This window comes from Channa argus, chromosome 20 (genome assembly GCF_033026475.1).
Source record: "Channa argus isolate prfri chromosome 20, Channa argus male v1.0, whole genome shotgun sequence".
NCBI classification, from domain to species: domain Eukaryota; kingdom Metazoa; phylum Chordata; class Actinopteri; order Anabantiformes; family Channidae; genus Channa; species Channa argus.
Genome location: NC_090216.1, coordinates 10500025 through 10513621, shown reverse-complemented (window position 1 = coordinate 10513621; position 13597 = coordinate 10500025). Strand labels below are relative to the sequence as shown.

General features: G+C 39.7%; 1 protein-coding gene and 1 long non-coding RNA gene across 3 annotated transcripts; one reads left to right on the top strand and one right to left on the bottom strand.

Annotated features, from left to right (window-relative positions):
- Nucleotides 1-687: 687 nt before the first annotated feature.
- On the top strand, nt 688-4648 carry LOC137105660 (uncharacterized). Its single transcript, XR_010911844.1, has 3 exons — nt 688-882; nt 973-1074; nt 4427-4648. It is a non-coding gene; the product is annotated as an uncharacterized lncRNA (long non-coding RNA).
- On the bottom strand, nt 4063-11258 carry LOC137105658 (zinc finger protein 281-like). 2 transcript variants are annotated; one of them, XM_067488155.1, is made up of 7 exons: nt 11105-11258; nt 8629-9160; nt 8291-8404; nt 7996-8119; nt 7341-7424; nt 7132-7250; nt 4063-6792 (listed from the first exon to the last, which is right to left on the bottom strand). In XM_067488155.1, exons 2-7 carry the CDS (start codon nt 9085-9087, stop codon nt 5197-5199), a joined length of 2496 nt encoding a protein of 831 aa, XP_067344256.1. In that variant the 5' UTR covers nt 9088-9160; nt 11105-11258; the 3' UTR covers nt 4063-5196. The 2 variants fall into 2 exon arrangements, with proteins under 2 accessions (XP_067344256.1, XP_067344255.1); XM_067488154.1 differs by having other exon boundaries at nt 7341-7434; nt 7997-8119.
- Between the last annotated feature and the right edge of the window lie 2339 nt (nt 11259-13597).

Here is a 13597-nt window from a genome sequence, read left to right as displayed (position 1 = left end):
CACAAGATACTTTATAATCGGAATGTAAAAGTCTTTAAATGGTTATGAACGGACATCATTTCCAAATAAAATATTTAAAATACGGAATTTAAGTAATGATAAATGAAAACTATTATCACAGTATTTTTTGTATTCCGAGAAATAATTACCAAATTTCCGTTCCGAAAACCTAAAAGAGACTACATCTAAAAAATGATTACAGACAATCTAATAGCCTCATTTCTGACGATTATGTGTCTCTTTCGGTCTCTAGGTACTCGATAGAAGGTGTAGGGGGCCTTGTATCTATCTGTGCCCTGTTCTATAATAATCCGGCCATGGCACCAAATACTTGCAGTTGAGATTATTATCATGCATTTATAGAGTATATGTTTCGCCACAGAGAGATAGCTTCAGTCTCAACAAAATTTTTCACAACCTGATTTTATGTCCGTTGCCATGAGACGTGTCAATAGAGGAATAACTGCCTTGGTGTCCTCATCCTTACAGTGAGTCCAAAGTCACTTACCGTTATGGTCGTCCTTAACCCCACCCAACCTGCTGTTCCTGGCAATGAAGAGTGTCATTAGAGTTTGAACATGATGTTCATGAGAGACGTGGGGGGAGGGAAGTGCCAGTCATTCCAGAGCAAAGGGTAAATAGCTGATACAGTGTTATCTAGCTATCAATGCATCCAATCAAATTCATGGCAAATCAACATTAAAGCTACAGTATGAAACTTTGTGTGTTCCAATACTTATTGTGAAAGTTGCTGTCAGCTCTTCTTGTAAAGATTCTGACTCATTGACAGTTTGCAGCAGGGGTTTGCAGAACGAGGCGGAGTATAGCAGATGGTCAATAAGTATAGAGGAGCTGGAAGTAGGGCTGAGCAGAGTGGACTGAGTGAGTGTCACACTAGTGCTAACTAAGCAATCACTTAACTGTCAAAAACATTGCATATTTCACTTTTACTCCTACTCTGCTACAATTTAGAGGAAAAAGTACATATGTAGGTGGCATAGATGACAATGAGAGACTGAAGTCAAAAGAGGCGACACATTACGGAAATGGTTCGGAGAATTCCTTCATATAGAGGTAAGTAATGCAAAGAAATCTACAGTAAGAATAAGCTCACAAGCAGCATAAATGTATAAATCCTCCCTATGTGAAGCATTTAAGGGTGAATCCCTTACATTTCAGACATCATACTGCTTATGTCTAAAACGGGAAAAGATCAGATTTGTTTCTCCCCGCATATTTGTACATCTATAAATCAAAAATATACGACACCTGTACGTCGTAACTATTGTTTCAGATGGGCAAATATTGTGGCAGTGGCAGATCAACTCAGGTGTTAAGGTCAATGAAGACATTTTTAATGTCAAAAGAAAGATCATGGTTACAGGCTTGTAATACGTACATGAATAGAAAAAAAAATCTTTACTTTAGTAATCTTTAGTTAGATTTTGATAACAAACAGACAAAAACAGTTTCCTCCTTTATATTTAAGGACAATCAATTTATTCAGCACAAAAAGGTTAAAGCTGCTGATCTGATCCATTGAAAAGATAAAGTGGCAATGGCCATGAGAACGGTATCGCATTAGTGTCTCTAAAGTTACTAGGAAACAGGGTTTTCACAGCCATCAACAGTCCCCGTGAAGAAAAAGAAAGAGAATCAATAAACCCACTGAGAGGGCCACCTACAGGATATTCAAAATGTTTTAGGGAACTGTTTGTGTTGTGCTGTCAGTGTCCATCCATGCCTTATCTAAACCACTTATACTGTTAAAAGTCATGGGGCCTAGAGCCTATTCCAGTCGCCAATGTGTTTAATGGGGAGTTACACCTTTAACAGGTTGCCAGAGCATCAATTTAGCTGTCAAAAAGCCTCTTGATGATCTCTGTCAGAAGATCCTCAGTTACTTGGAGGAAAACAGCTCCACCCTCTGGCAGCAAAGCCCCAACCACTGTACATCATATGAATCTAGTAGATGTGCGCCATTGTTTATTCTACCTGTGTAGTCCTGTTTTCTAAGGAAACAGAGTGAGAAAAATGTTCAAAAAAAATAAATAAATAAACAAAGTAGTTTGATGTTTGTTAAAACAGTTAAAACTATAATAAGCACCATCAAGGTATTGGAAAAGGAAGTAATTACGATTACTCGAGTAGGGGAGAGCAGGTAGTGTCGTAACTGAAAAATCACTGCGACTGCTACTTGCCATTGACTGGAGAAACTCCAACTCCCTGCACCTCATCTCTCTGTTCTCTGCCTGGGTCTTAACAAGCATTTGCAGGTAGCAGTCCCACTGGAGGATGGCCCAGTTTACCTGATCCATCCCCCTCAGGGAGTCAAAGAAGTCAATGTCTCCTTCCCTCTTTCCTGGATTAAAAAACACAAAGAAAATAAAATCATTACATATGCACATTCTACATATGGGCTTTTAATTTTTAAAAGTATTAACATCTTTGTTGGCAGTGACAGGCATGCTGAACATTAAATGCTCAATATTGGCAGGTTTGGTTACACTCCTGTTGTGTAAACCACATAAAAAGCATGAACCCTGTTCTGCAGCACTATTTATATATTTATGTGTTACTACCCTTTTCACCATATCACCAAATAAATCTAGAGTAAAATTATTTGGAATTTTGAGTGATTTTAAGGAACAAAAAACACATGCTTTTTGTAACAAAAATTTTTATTGGCTTCTCTAATCCGGTCATCATCTCAATAACAGTTACATCCTGGGAAATCATATCACAAGGGGTCTAAGAACAAATAAGACAAAGGAATGGGGAGGCTTCTGCTACAAAATTTGGTATTGAGGTGACAGTCAGAAAAAAGCCATACAAAAATGTCTTTGTCATGCATACTCGAGAAAAACTAAAAAAAAAAAAAAAAGAAAAAAAAAGAAAAAGAAAGACAACACATTTTTAGTGTTTTTGCACATTTTTGTAAACAATATCCTTCTAGAGATCATATCAAAACACATTATGGCAAGTAACAAAAATAAGGGATATAACATGAGAAAAATCAAATGTTCTATGAGGCATCTAGAATGCAACACTGCTTGGCTTGGATGTTTTTACAGAAAAAATTATTATACATTTGCATTTTGACAACTCATTTGCTCTATAATTGTAAACACAGGCAGTGTTAAATGATTATACAATATGTTGAACCTATACTACAAATAATTTCACTACATACATGAAATGCGTGTCCCTGCTTTTCTTACGCTTTAGTGATATGAGGTATATTTAGGTCAATCTTAATCTTTTTTCTCTCCATGTCTTACCCACTCTTTTTCTCTCATTTAAAAGCATAGTGTGTGTTTGGAGTGGAGTGGCTGGTCAGTCAGTCTTTGTTCCCTGTGATCTGAGCAGCTTCAAAGTCTCTTGGCTGTAAAGCTCACAGACATAGGAATAGGAAGAGGGGGGGGATCAGCTCACAGGAAATCAGCTAAATTAAATATCAACCCTGGCTGCCAGGATAGAAGGGCTTCAGCCAAGGAAGACAAAGAAGGCCATTGTTTATTCTTGTGAGTGCAGGGCTACATTTTGGGAAAGGAAAATGGGAATAACTTTTCTGTTTAACTGTATTACTGAAGCAATTTTGAACTTACTAAAGCAGTTGGGTCGGAAAAAAAATCATTTAAAAAAAAAAAAGAGACAAAATGGGGGTAGTGGTGTAGGTCCGGTGATTACTTGCCCAAAAAAAGAAAAAAATATTTAACTACTGAGTTTTGTTGTGGCTAGTGGAGAATAAATAAAAAGGTTTTAGTATGTATTCAACATACTTATGGGATTTAAGATAAGGGTTCCAGCATGTCAGCCCATCTCTCTAAACACTTAAATACAAAGACGTACTCTCAAAATATTGTATAACAAAATTATGGCAAATCATCTTTTTACAATATCACCTGACAAACCGTCACCCCCCCCCCCAACAAAATACATTGAAATGCCCATGGTCATGCCTAGTCAACCGCTATCAAACCCCAAATTAAACAACACCGCCCACCCTTACTCCCTCTACAATCCCTCCCTTTCTCCCGACCCACCCCCCCACCCACCCCATTCACAGTTTTCTCCTCTTAAAATAATATTAATATTCATTAGCATAATAATCAGGTATCACATATGTAAATTGAATAGGTTATGTCCAATGATGATTTCTTTAAGAAAGTGCTTGTTTGATTCCACTGACACAAAGGGGAACAGCAAGGAGTGGAGTAGAAAAGTGGTGACGTGTTCATAAAAAGAAAACACTTAACAGCATGATAAAAGATCACAGATTGGTGTTCATTGCTTTTAGAGACAACTATAACAGCTACGAGTAGGATTTTTGTCTAATAAGGAGTGCATGGTTAGACAGGCTTCATCAAAAGACAATGCATACTGACAAAAGGTCAGTAACGCTTAAACTTCCTCTTCATTTCAGAGCATGCTGTGTGCGCACCATGGCCTCAACTCCACTACAGTGTATCCTACTGGATGATACATGTGGCTCTCAACAGAAATGTGTTTTCGCATTGACACAACAGTACCATAATCTCCACAAAGCCACATGTAGCAGAAACCAAACGTGATCATGTATTGTAAATGTTTGTCCTGACAAGTTAAAAACAAACAAACAAACAAAAAAAAAACAAAAAAAAAACAAAATCAAAGCTTTGTAGTCTCAAATACACCTGTAAAAACTGTGCTAATTGCATCTCATAATACAAAGTCTTATTACACAATTTTGCTTTTTTTCCTGAGTTAATACGTTTCTTGTAACAGACAATATATACTTTTTTGCCATTTGAAATCTGGGCCTTTCCCTGCCACAAATGTTATTATTGAAATTATCAAACATTATTACTTTACAATGGTATAATGATTGGTAAAACACAGTTCTGAAAAAGAAAATCAAGCAAGTTCATAGCTACCCTCTAATTGTTTTAAATTACATATAAATCTACGGTACGTTCATATCAAAATTCACTACTCTAAACAAAAATGAAGAGACTAAATACATAATAAAAATGAGAATATTTAAAAAATTGCATTTGAGGCCATGGAAGACTCTCCCTGGTCATTTTTGTATTAACATTTAATGGCAGTGTTTAAAAACAAAACTTTGCTACAAGAAAAAAAATTATTGATGGGTATAGGGACTGTATGGACAGAAACAGAGCAGCCCCATGCTGGATTCACCTCGTTTGACCCTTATCTGAAGCTTTGGCTTGTTGGAGTTTTTGATCCTGTACTGGCTGGCTCACTGACATCAGCTAACAAACTGGTATACCCTGAGAATTCTGACACTGGAGTCCTTATTCGGTGGTCAACCTCTGCCCCAGCATCACTGCCGTAGCTCAGAGGGGTCCGCCGCCCTGACTTGAACTGGGAACCAAAGGCCTGGGCAAAGTTCTCGATCTGGTATGTGGGTTCTTTAGAGGTGTTCAGTGGGGACAGGTCTGGATAGCTCGAGCCATTTGTGGGTGCAGTGCTCGCTCCAGGCTTCGACTGCTGCCCCTTGGAGCCCTCTGCCGCAGCAGTGAGGCCCTGCTTTTCCAACTGTTCGGTCAGCTCCTGAGATGGAGTCAGCTGCTGGTGGCTGGTAGACTCCAAGCTGAGGTGGTAGCTTGCTTGAGAGGGGGAGCCAACAAGCATGCCATAGTGGGACTTGGAGGAGGATGAGGAAGAGGAGGATGAAGGAGCAACAATAGGCAGTGGAGAGGAGACAGTGGGCGGGTAGCCACAGTCTAGTGGGGATGTGGTGTACACATGTTTATCAGAAAACAGGGGCCCTGTTGGACTGGAGTTGCTGGACAAGAGTGTGAAAGGCCCTGTTGGACCAAGGCTGGGGAAGGGTCCACTATGGCTGGTGCGCTCCAGGGTCTGCAGGAGGAATTTTGAGTACTCACTCATTACTGCTGTCTTATCACCACCATTGGGCGACTCGTCATCTAGCTCTGGAGTAACAGGGGCTGCAGGTTGGAGGTCTACATGATGTGGGTGATCTGATATGTCGAAATTCACTTCATGGTGATGTGTCCCCTCTGGCTTATGGCTGTAATGGTCTAACAGGCTTTGCAGCACCTCATCTGGAATGCCCGACTTGTCATGCTTGAGTTCCAAGGGCAATGAGTCCAGCATGGCCAGCGTGGGCTCGGACCCCAGGGAGCCCTGGATAACACTACTGCCCTGGGATGCCATGTGCAGTGCAGCAGCACCATAGTCACTGTTAACTGCATGGAGGTAGCGCCGCTTTTTCACAAACTGCATTGCATCATCATAGTTGCTGCTGGTAGTGGGCCCCTGCTTGTTTTCCCCAGCTCCCTGAAGTAGACCCATGTTGTCGAGGCCAGCGCCCTCCACGTGGTCCATGGAGCCAGGCTTCTGGCCCAAGAGTTTGTGTCTGTCAGCACTGTCTTCCAGAGAGAGCATGTCTTTGTCCAGGCCCTTGCGGCCGGCTTTTTTAAAGACCAATTTGGGAGTACGTCCCTGCACGGTGGGGCCAGAGCCTGATGGGTGCTCCATGCCGAAGTCCTGCAGGCCAAGGTCACGGGCCATTTCTGCGGAGGATGAGGCTCCTGCCACTGTTGTAGAAGCATTCTTCTTCCTCTTGCGCTCACCGCCTTCACCATTTTTGGACTTTGCTCTTTTACGTCCAGAGGTGGTAGAGTTTCCCTGAGTAAGTGAATAGCTGCCCTGGCCTAGCTCTGCTTCACTGAGCTCCAGCATGCTTGGGTCTAGGCCCTTCTTTATGGCTTCTCCACAAGTCCGTTTGTGCTTCAGTAACCGGTCTGTTCTTGAGAAAAACTACAAGTGTAAAGATTAAAAGAGAAAGATTTCAACAGGGTGGAAAAAAAAATAAAAAGTGAATTAGTATGCTTGGCTTTTCTCCATTACGACAACAGAAAATTTATTACAGACATTAAAAAGCTACTCTAGATAACACTAAACTCAGACAACTCATTTTAAAGAGGCAGAACTTAGATTTTACAACTGCCAACATGCTATTAATAATGGATGCTACTTGTGCACATTAGTCAAAGAATAACTCAAAACTTTTGAAGTGTGTACAAAGCTAACAAGAAAAATATATTTATAGAAGGTAAACATTCGAGTTGCTTAGCAAACAGACTATAAGTAGCTTACTTGTTGGCAGGTATCACAGCGATACGGCTTCTCTCCGCTGTGTGTCCGTTTATGCCGCTCCATATGATATTTCTGAATAAAGCGCATGTTACACTGATCACAGCTAAAGGGCTTTTCTCCTGAAAAAGAACAGTGACAGTGTAAATGTGTCATTCCTACAAACTGATATTGTTCAGGCTTCAGTATTTTATGCTATTCCGGGAACTCACCACTGTGGATTTTCTCATGCCGCTGCAGCAGGTATTTCTGAATGAAGCTCATGTTACACTGACTGCACCGGAAAGGCCTCTCACCTGTGCAATCAAGAGTACAACCATCCGCTCACCACATTAATTAATGTCCAGTCTATATTTGCAGTATGATCACAATAAAAGGCATTTGGCATGTGTGAACATCGCAACAAAACCTACGACACTCAATAAAGCTACAATAAAGGCAAAAATGTATTATTCTTCATTTACAACTATGTAAAATAGATGACACCCCCCCCCCCCCCCGAAGTCATAAATGACTTCTGAGAGCCCAGTGAGGAATTCCCGCAAAGAGAATGACTAATATGCCCAGAAATACATGAGTAGTCATTGACTCATACAAGACTTCGGGGGCTGTCTGGTTTTAAATGAGATCCCAAGTAGTCTTGGTGAAAAGGAATAAGAGTGGTATATTTGTGCTCTGAACACAATTTTGTACTGAGAATGTTATACCTATTATTTGCAAGTATTGTTGTACATTTCCTTTCTCAAACTTTGGTAAAAAAAAAAAAACAACCCTTAGCCATTTGTCCAAGTACATACTTACCTTGCATACTGAATGAATAAAAAAAATAAATAAATAAATGTAAATGAAGCAGCGAATATCTCTTACCTGTGTGTATGAGCACATGTCTGCGCAAGTGGTAGGAGCTTCGAAAAGCAGCATTACAGTGCTCACAGATATGTGGTTTTGAGTTGGGAGACAAACAAGCTCCATCTGCATCTAACATCATTGCCTACAGGGATAAAACCGTGAATATAGTGGCAATATACGACTAACCTTTGTTCAAACAGTTCAAACCACTTTAAAAGCTAAAAGCAATAAAAGGCACAACACAATTCTTATGCAGATAATCTTAAGGTGAACAATACATTTCGTTGTCAAGAAAAACAGACAAATCCTTAACCTTTGCACCATCGCTGCGTTTTCTTCTGGCTTTGCCTCCCTGACCATCCCCATTGCTTCTCCGTCCTCTTCTACCTGAGGACTCTTTTGGCTCTTTACCCAATCTTCCAGGCATCTAAGTACAAATACAAGAGTTAGAAGTCTGTCTGTAAATGGGAGACAGAGGCATCCATCACTATCACGAGTTAATAAATAACATCCTGGGCATCACAATTCATGCCTAGGCACTATGGTGAAAAACTAATTAGAAAATGTGGCTAACAATTGTGTACAACACCATCAAATGTATCAATGGCATCAATATTTAAAACAATATTTCAAACCAAAAGCCCTTCTCACCGGTTCGCCAAGGGAGCCAACACTGCTGAGGCTGAGGTCATGTAGAAGCATGTTCTGGTGATTTTGGTGGTGATTCCCAAAAGACATATCTGGCATGTCACTGGCAGTACCACTCTTCCCCGCGCCCCCTCCAGCACAGTTCACACCAATCCCTCCACCTCCGCCATAGAGGGGCAGACGGTAATCCAGCTCACTTAGGCGCTCCTGCTTAATGCCCATACTGTGGAGGAAGCCCCCTGTATTCGTAGCAGTGGCCCCCTGGTGCTCTGGGGGTGAGTCACGTTCTTTCTTAAGAATCATCTCCTGGGGAAGCTCGCTCATAACGGACTGGGAGGCCAGCCGTGTGAAGCTGGTGACGGGAGGTAGATGGCTGAACATAAGCATACCTGGTGCAAAATTGGGGTCCATGCCACCGTTGCGCAAAAATTCATTGCCTAGTTTGTCTTGGATAATACTCATTGTGGTGGTTTTGCTGTGTGCAGGGGAGAAGGAGGGCGAAGAAATCTAAAGAGCAATGCAGGAGGAGAATTTCCTGAAACAGACAGATAAAAGATATGAAAAAAGTTTTAATGATTACAGATTTAAGTATAAAAACCAAAATTACTGCCAAGTACTTTTATCACATTTGACCTTTTACTCACAGCTGCAAGTTCACATTGAGTACTTTCTCTATTAAAGTGCTCTCAGAATTTATACTCAGTCACTCATTAATGACAAATTTTGATTTATTATAGTACAATTTATGTAGCAGAAGGACTGAGTAAAGTAAGTGTAAACCTTAAAAAATATTTAGTACACAATATATTTTATCTGAACTGTAAAATCAATTATTTTTATGCAAATAATATTGAGAACAAACTTAACTATTATCATAATTTAATATCAAGTGCCAAATGAAAAAAGAAAATGTAATTCCAATGTGAAAACTACTCCACGACGTGCCTAAGCATAAGATATAACATATTTTTACTATATAAATAAGCAGTTATTTAACAAAACCTGAATACAAAACAAGAATTATGGTTAAAAAAAAGTTCCCCCAAACATACAGTTACAGATTATCTATATCCATGATCTATGATGTATGAGCTGAAAATAATATGGCAATACTTCCACTTCATTACAATACACCTTTCAACACTTTAAAGTTTTGAAAATTTTGCTCTATGTAAAAAAGGGTTTCCTCTGTAATATTTAATCCACATCCCGCACTGTTCTACTTGCTACATTTAGCACCACATGTGACTTGGAGTGTAGCCAAAATAAAATCGGTGCTGTTGCTTGATACCTTCTGATCTCTATTGTTTTCCCACTTTGAAGCATGTCGAACACCACCACTTGCTATATTTGGCTAATAAGCTAAAAAGGCATGCAAAAGCTAGGGGCATTGGTTGCATTATTGGGAAATTAATCGGTCCACTACACTTGCCTAAAACAAATGATATTTAGGTCAAATCCAGCTAGACATTTCAAAGGCTTTATGGCAAGCTCGGTTTGGCGACTAAACTCTACGTGAGTCCAAACGAGCACAGAAGACTGGCTGGATGAGAATTTATTGTTTAGACCAGCCGACCATTTGGCTACTTGACACTCAATTCAACAGAAAGCGGACGAGCTTTTGTGATGCATAATAGTTAGCCAGCTAGTTAGCTCGTTAGCTAGTCACAATGAGACACAATCGACGCATCTTTACGTCCTCAATGAAAACAATCTTTTAAGACGCCCTACAAACCATAATTGGTATTTCAAATTAAGTCATACCGACATTCAAAGTAATGTGGTTTACAATAAGAAATATTTACAGAACGTATTTGTCTAATTTTATCCATTATAACCAAAGTAACGTAACGTTTAGCCTGTTACACAGCGTAGCTACCAAGCTAGCTAACGCTAAAACAGGATCCACGATTTGACGCTATTAACGTCTATGCTGCCCAGTTAAATGGGAAAAGCGTGTGAATCAAACCAAAACGATCGCATTCAGTTGGGAAAAAAATAATAAAACCATAAAGTTTAAATAAACGTTTCCTTTAAAAATCAGGTCAGCGGCACGAATTGCTCATTCTCCAATTACCAAGCTTTGATGACGCTCGTGAAATTAAATCTGTCTGGCTTCGAGCAGCGCTGGCGCTCTATTTATTGATAGCTAACTTTAGCTGTAATCACAACCGCATAATGCTCACCCGTATATTTAGCTGGAGACGCTACTCGTCGTTTAAGGCACATATATGTAACCTTAAAAAATAAAAAAGTGTTTGCTTTGAGGCAGCTGTGTTTATAACAATCAACCTGCCACGAGCTAGCTAGTTAGCTAAGTGCTAGCTGCCCTGAGTGAAAACCCGCATTACGGCCCATGCAAAAGAAACAATGATGCTGGGTCTCTGATCATCTCTCGAGCCAGACAATTCCGACGCGTAAATCTCAGCAAAGCCAAAACACTGGCCACGAATAAAAGCACATTTAAACTCCCACTCACCTACACATGACCGCAGTTTGCTTCAAACGTGCCTATATTTGGTCCGTATTTGCCTCTTTGGGGGTTTATTGCCAAAACATTGTTCTCCGGCGGCCGCTGCTTTCTTCCATCTTGTCCTGGCGCGGGGAATTATGGGTGCACAGCGGACGGGTCGTGAGAAGAGACAGGCGAAGGTTTGAGAGAGAGAGAGAGAGAGAGAGAGAGAGAGAGAGAGAGAGAGAGAAGGGGGGGTGGGGGGGGGAGGTGAGAGAGAAAGAGAGAGAGAGAGAGACAGAGAGAGATCACCACAACGAACTGTGTGCGCTCGGGGCTAATGTAAACACACTTTAAAGAGCAGGACACAATTACTTGAGCATTAGTGCACTGTGGCCCAAACTCCCCATTTAATGATTTGATTGTGAATGTGTTTGGACATTTTTCATTAAATTACAAAATTAATATAGCTTAATATAACAACATAACTTAATCGTATGGCTTCTGCCCAAAAAACAAACAATAGAAACACCTTTTCAACAACTTTATTGATGTAAGACTGTGTTTTTATCTGTTGTTCTAATTTGATGATTAGATTCTGTTGGTGGAAGCAAATTATTGCTGCTGTACTAACACCTATCCCTGTTTGAAATTACTTTACCTTACCTTAGTTTTGTGTTCAAATGGAAAGTGTATATATACAGTACAATTTCTGTTGTTATAAACCTTAATTTGATAAAGTGAAAAAAAACTAATTTTCTAACATTGTAATAAAATAATATCTTCAAGTGAAGTATTGTCCAGATGTCAGATAAATTTTATAACCGAAACTGTAAATTTAACACGGAAACTGAATTAATAGAGCTACTTGTTCGTACACAGAGAAGTTCTGCATTTGAAATTGGAAAACTGAACGAGAAACACTTTAAGAATCAAGAGATATCTGTCTAAATGTTGTAGTGTAACTGACTTGTGGTAGTGATATTAATGAAATGTTTGAAATTTTTACTGGATGCATGAAAGTACACATCTGGCCTACATTTTTTATAGAATGAAATTAGTGCATGCCTTCCTTAGTGGAGAAAGCAGATGACTTGACTGTGCATATTCATATGTGCATGGTGGCAGTGGAGGGTTTTCCAGCCATGACCAAATTCCAAACACATGTACAGATTAAGACTCTGTACATTCTCACTTAGAAAATATTCTGTTGTTGTATGATGGACTCACTATGAAAGTGTCATTTCCTTTAAACCGTCATTTTTGGTTTAGTAGGGCCAGCTGTTTTGATTGCTTGAATAATAAGTCTTCAAAGCTTTTTCATTTCCAATTGATGCATTTTTCATTTGATATTTAACACCAGCAGGTTTTAGACGAAGATAAGTCCATGTTTGGTTTTCTCCACTTTAGAGCACATTGAATTTCCTGGGCACAGAGTCAAGGTTAGAGCAGGGAAACAGTCATAATAAAAACAACAACACATTTTTAATCATTAACTGAATAAATGCAGAACATTTTCTTATCATCAAATTGTAACTTCTAGTTATGTGAGCTTAATGACATACAAAATCATTAGTTGGTGCAAGTTGATTTAGTTTCAAATTTAACTTTGGATAATAACACAATACAAATTAGTAGCCTATTTCATTTGAGCTCACTCATCAGATTTCTCTTGTCTGAATATCACCCATAGTATTTCAGATAAAAATAAAAAACACTTTAATCTGCTCAAAGGTTTACAGATTAATAGCTGTTTTCATCTTGTCTCTTCACGAATAAAGACAGATTAATTAGTTTATTAGTTACACCTAAGCAATCACACAAAGAAAATAACCAGCATGGTGGTGATGGTACTGCTGTTGCCTGATGGCTAAAAGGTCTGGCTGTGGCCTTCCTGTGTGATGTTGGGATGCTCTCCCCATGCTTCCGTGGCACCAGGTACTCCGGGTTCATAAATGGTGACTCCAAATTGCCTGGACATTTTTTTTAAATGTCAAGCTGCTGAGATAGCTGCTGCTGTGGTAATAGCACTTAGGGTATAATGACCTTTTCTGTGTTCTGTATAATCCTTATAATATTCAAACTGACATATGTGGTTTTGTTGAGACATCCACCATCTGTATTAAACTATGGCACTAACTGAGTATTTTTTTAACTGCTTGTTGTTTGAGCTGATTGACATGGCCTCAGGTTTACTTCCACTGCAGTAACACTAGGGGGAACCAAATAGCCGTCCCTCTCCACTAGTTCTAAAACAATCAATTTCATGGTACAGCGTTTTCCTGAAGATAGAGATAATCAGGCAACGGGAAACAAATTTTAAAGTAATCTGTAGAAATTTTTTAATTAAAGACTAAAAGGTTGCCCACGGTTGGTTACAGTGTTTGCTTGTTCTGATGCTTTTCCTTGATTGGGTACAAGCCAAAACCATTCCCCCCCCTTTGTAACCCGACATCATCTCCCCCACACCCCGAGAAAGAGAGAGAGAGAGAGAGAGAGAGATGTGCCACCCCGTGCTGC

Excerpts from the sequence above, each read along its gene's own strand:
- LOC137105658 (XM_067488154.1), bottom strand. The coding sequence starts at position 9,087 with ATGAGTATTATCCAAGACAAACTAGGCAATGAATTTTTGCGCAACGGT. Across the intron at positions 7,435-7,996 it reads GACATGTGCTCATACACACA|GATTGCACAGGTGAGAGGCC; the intron begins GGTAAGAGATAT and ends GGTTGTACTCTT. Across the intron at positions 7,251-7,340 it reads GCATGAGAAAATCCACAGTG|GAGAAAAGCCCTTTAGCTGT; the intron begins GTGAGTTCCCGG and ends GTTCTTTTTCAG.